Source organism: Haplochromis burtoni, unplaced genomic scaffold, assembly GCF_018398535.1.
Source record: "Haplochromis burtoni strain Fernald_Lab_line unplaced genomic scaffold, NCSU_Asbu1 Contig_2610, whole genome shotgun sequence".
Classification (NCBI taxonomy): domain Eukaryota; kingdom Metazoa; phylum Chordata; class Actinopteri; order Cichliformes; family Cichlidae; genus Haplochromis; species Haplochromis burtoni.
The window spans coordinates 6,831-11,224 of record NW_024584971.1 but is presented as its reverse complement, the minus strand read 5'-3'; the positions used below and the strand labels follow the sequence as shown (position 1 = coordinate 11,224).

The following is a 4,394-nucleotide window of genomic DNA, read 5'->3' as shown; positions in this document are numbered from 1 at the left end:
CATTTCAACAGTGTAACAATTGCCTGATATCACTTTCTGTTTTGTTTCCACAGAGATTTAGAGGCTTTTGCATCTGAACGCTTAAACACAAGATTTCGAAGTCTTCTTCTGTCTAATGTTAAACTTTAGGACGAGCGCCTCCACAGCAGCTGCTTAAAGGGATGGATGCTATTCATGTCACATTCTCTGCTTGTAGCTTTCAGCTCACTTGGGGATTTAAACTAGTCGCACTTAACCAGCATAAACCCTGCTGCTCTGACACATAGGTATGGGCAATGGAATGAATTCTTCATATAGAAAATGGAATAACAGTGCATCCACATGTTTACAGCAGAGGATTGATGTGGCGTTCTCATGGCGCCGCGGTCTCTGTGACTGTCAGGGGAAGTCGAAGCATATCTGTGCAAAGAATTATTACTGTCAGCAATCAGAATGTGCTACTTGCTGTGTTTGGCCTTGAATCTCATATTGATTTTTAGGCTTATTTCAGAGCTGGTTGCAGGGCTTTGTCTTTGTCAGAGAACATGAGAGACTGTTTCCCTTTGTCTGCAAAGCAAAAATCAAAAACATTCTGGTAGCCTCTGGAGGTCTCCACATAACTTCTTCTCAGATGGATTGGAAAAAAAAAACTTACAGTTTTAGTTGAAGTGCAGGAGTTCCTCTGGGCATGCTGGAAGAAAAAGGTTGCTGATCATTCAAATAAAAACATGTACCTGCTCAGTACCATAAAGGTGTTCAACTCTTCCTTTCTTAAAAAAGCTTTCAGGATGCAGAGAGCCATCGTACTGAGCAAAAAGACATTTTTGTAGCAGGGGTGCCAAACATAAGGCCAGTGTGCTAGACCTGGACAGAAAAGGACTCCAATCTGGCCTGCTGGAAAATGTGAAGGAGAGCATAAATATATGACTTTGAACTGTATTTTACATTTTAATAAAGACCTCCTCCACAGCCGTTCCTGCTTCTCCAGAGTAATTAAGGAATAGATAAAGAATTGACAAAAGCGTTACTGTTTGTTTAAATAATCTATCAAAATTTGTTTGTTTTGGGGTTTTTTTTTTACAATGGATCAGCTGTAAAAACAACAACAAATTGTCTCTACTTAGGTGGGCTGTAAACAAAAAACTTTGTTTTTAAAAGGGTCAAAAAATCAAGAAAAAGTCAAGATTTTTTTAATTAATTTGCTCTACTACGCTCAGTGACTAAATGTAGACAATAATCGTTCAAGATCATTTTCACCTTCAGCGCTTGAATGGCTGGTTGTCTTTATTATTAGAATCAACTTTTTTAATGCCTTCGTGCCTGGCAGCTCTTGCAGTCAGTATCAGGATCTGAGTGCATTGTTGTACTTATTTGCTTTTTCGAGATGAGCTCTATAGACCCTGTAAAGGCTCCTCTTGTTTGTGTTTTTACTTTTTTCTTTCTGTTATTATTTGTAAGTGTATGTGTAATATGGTGATGCAGTGTTAAAAGGCAGGAACAAAGCGAAGGGGAGAAAATACATGAAAAAACTATGAGGGCGCATAAGTGAAAGTGCTTCTCCGACTGCTGTAGCTATAAGAAAACAAACATACAAAAAACAAAGAACAGCTGAAAAGAGAAAAAACGAGATCCTGTTTGTCAGCTGTCTTGGGAATCCTCTGGTGTCCCTCCTGGAACATGTGATGCCCAGTTAGATCGAGGTCTAGACTTATTGTAACCAGAAAAAAGAGCCCCTGTTTCTCAAACCCTGCTGCTTTTTCCTCTTAACAAAAATCCCCAAACACAGTAAGAATTCTATATGTCAGTGCTTCCCAAACTTTTTCCAGCCACGTACCCCTTGAGACATGTCACCCTCAGCCGCATACCCCCTACTACGAATGACTCTTAATTAGTGTCTATAAATACATTGCAATATCGCATGCATAAAAATAAATACTGCACAGTCGATTATTTCTCACCACCAAATAAATTTATCAATATTTTTTAGTAATGACAGAGTTTTAATAACAAACTTTACTACTTAATACTAGCAGTGTATCAAAGGATTTATTAGAATTCACTTTTTTGTCGAGTGCATAAAGGCCATGAACTTTCATTAAACAGAACTTTATTTAATGTGATGGATGTGCTTGAGCAGAGGCACACAGCTCTTCAATGTTTGGCTCAATTTGGGAAAGGCTGAGTCTTAAATCGTTTTCCACACAAAGTCTTGCTCTGTATTTTGTTTTCATGTTTGTTAAAGCAGAAAATCCCCTTTCGCATAAGTATGTGGTGGCGAAAGGCATCAGAGTCTTGACAGCGCTATCCAGAAATCCGCCAGGTTCTTTTGAGCGTGTTCAACTTTTAGAGATCCATCTGTGGCAATTTCAATTAGGCTCTCCTGGTCAGACGGTGATAACGAAGTAGGCACAGCGGTGAACGGGTGACGTATCCAATCATTTGAGCCGTCCGTCTCTGGGAAGTATCGGTGTAACTGCACCGCCAGCTCCTCAAGGTGCACGTTACATTCGCGCTTTACACTTTTAGATAGTGTGAGATCATTAGAGCACAGAAAATCATGCAGCACAGGAAAGACTTCAGTGTTGTTTGTATCCAAGCAGTTCTTCCAAAGGTTTAACTTCTTTATCATGGCCTCAACTTTATCTTGAACATTGAATATAGTTGCAGAAACGCCTTGTAATCCGAGATTGAGCTCGTTCAGACGAGAAAATATATCACACAGATAAGCCAGGCAGGTAAGGTACTCTTCATCATGCAAATGTTCAGACAGCTCAAAGGGATGGTTACTGAAGAAAACTTTAAGTTCATCCCTCAACTCAAAGAAACGGGTCAGCACTTTCCCTCTAGATAGCCAGCGAACCTCTGTGTGGAGTAATAATGTCTCATGCTCGCTGCCCATCTCATTGCACAACGCAGCAAATAAGCGGGAGTTCAGCGGCCTGGCTTTCACAAAGTTAACCATTTTTACACTCGTGTCCAAAACATGTTTCAAACGGACAGGTATTCCCTTTGCAGCAAGAGCCTCTCGGTGGATGCTGCAGTGTACCCAGGAGGCATCTGGCGCGACTGCTTGCACACGCGAAACCACACCTCCGTGTCTCCCAGTCATGGCCCGTGCGCCATCAGTACAGATGCCAACACATCTGTCCCACACGAGTCCATGTGTGTTCATGAATGTGTCCAGCTTTTGAAAAATATCTGCGGCAGTTGTCCTTTGTTCCAGTGGTTTACAGAACAGCATGTCCTCCTTGATGGTTCCTTCATGAATGTAGCGCACATATACGAGAAGATGCGCCAGGCCAGCCACATCCGTGGACTCATCTAGCTGTATTGCATAACATTCACTGTGGCGTATGCGCAGAAGTAGCTGCTGTAAAACATTTTCTGACATTGCATTGATGCGCCGTGAGACAGTATTGTTTGATGATGGAATGGACTGTATCGTCTTTTTTGCCTTTTCCCCCAACATTGTCCCTACCATATCTAAAGCAGCAGGGAGAATGAGGTCCTCCACAATAGTGTGGGGTTTGTTGTTTTTAGCCACTCTGTAACTGACCATGTACGATGCTTGTAGTCTGTTTTTATTCATAAGATCTGGCACCTGAATGCAGGTTTTACTTGTTGAAAGTGATTTTAGCTGTCGCTCAAAATATTCCCTTGGTTTATTTTTCAAATGGGGATGATTTGTCTCTAAATGTCTGCGCAAAAGTGAAGGTTTCATTGAGTTCTGAGACAATACTTTTGCACAAATAACACACTGTGGCTGGGGAAATCCACCAATATTTATACACGTAAACCCCAGCGAAATATAATTGTCATCATATTTGCGCTTCTTTGATGAGGTTGTGTTACAGTCCGAGCTGTCATGCTTTCTCCCACTTTGACGCTCTGCATCAGACACTTCATCACTTTCCACATGGCTGGCTCCAGCTATGTTAGCCACTTGGCTAGTAACCACAGATACATCCCTGCTAGCACTGCTAGCATCCAAATCTGACGAACACATTGTTGTTGAACAATCACCTGTGCGGTCACTGGAAAATGCATCTTCAGATATGAGCTTATTGGTTGTTGTGGCCGGTGTCTCTGTGGTAGGGCCTTTTTTTCTTGTTAACCACTTGTCCATTTTCGCGCTGCACTGAATGCTTGGAGGCAACTTCAACTGTTAGGTGTCAGTCATTTGGGCAAATCACGCCCATGTATTTTGTCAGAGCTATTTTTTTGCTGAACACCAGAGGGTGGTATATAGTCATGTATTTGACAGGCAAATAAAACTGCATTAGCGCAAATTTCGGCTTTTAAAACTTTTGATCCCCACTCCAACCCCAACCCACGCGTACCCCCTACAGCCACTTGCGTACCCCTGAGGGTACGCGTACGGTAGTTTGGGAACTACTGCTATATGTCATATAGAG

The 4,394-nt window shown here is 41.8% G+C and overlaps 1 protein-coding gene across 1 annotated transcript; it reads right to left on the bottom strand.

The window, feature by feature from the left end:
- Positions 1 to 2,057: 2,057 nt before the first annotated feature.
- On the bottom strand, positions 2,058 to 3,370 carry LOC121813788 (zinc finger BED domain-containing protein 5-like; the record flags this gene model as incomplete). Its single annotated transcript, XM_042217689.1, is given in 1 exon segment — positions 2,058 to 3,370. A coding segment is annotated over 1 exon segment (1,107 nt), but the record flags the coding sequence as incomplete, so codon positions are not given.
- Between the last annotated feature and the right edge of the window lie 1,024 nt (positions 3,371 to 4,394).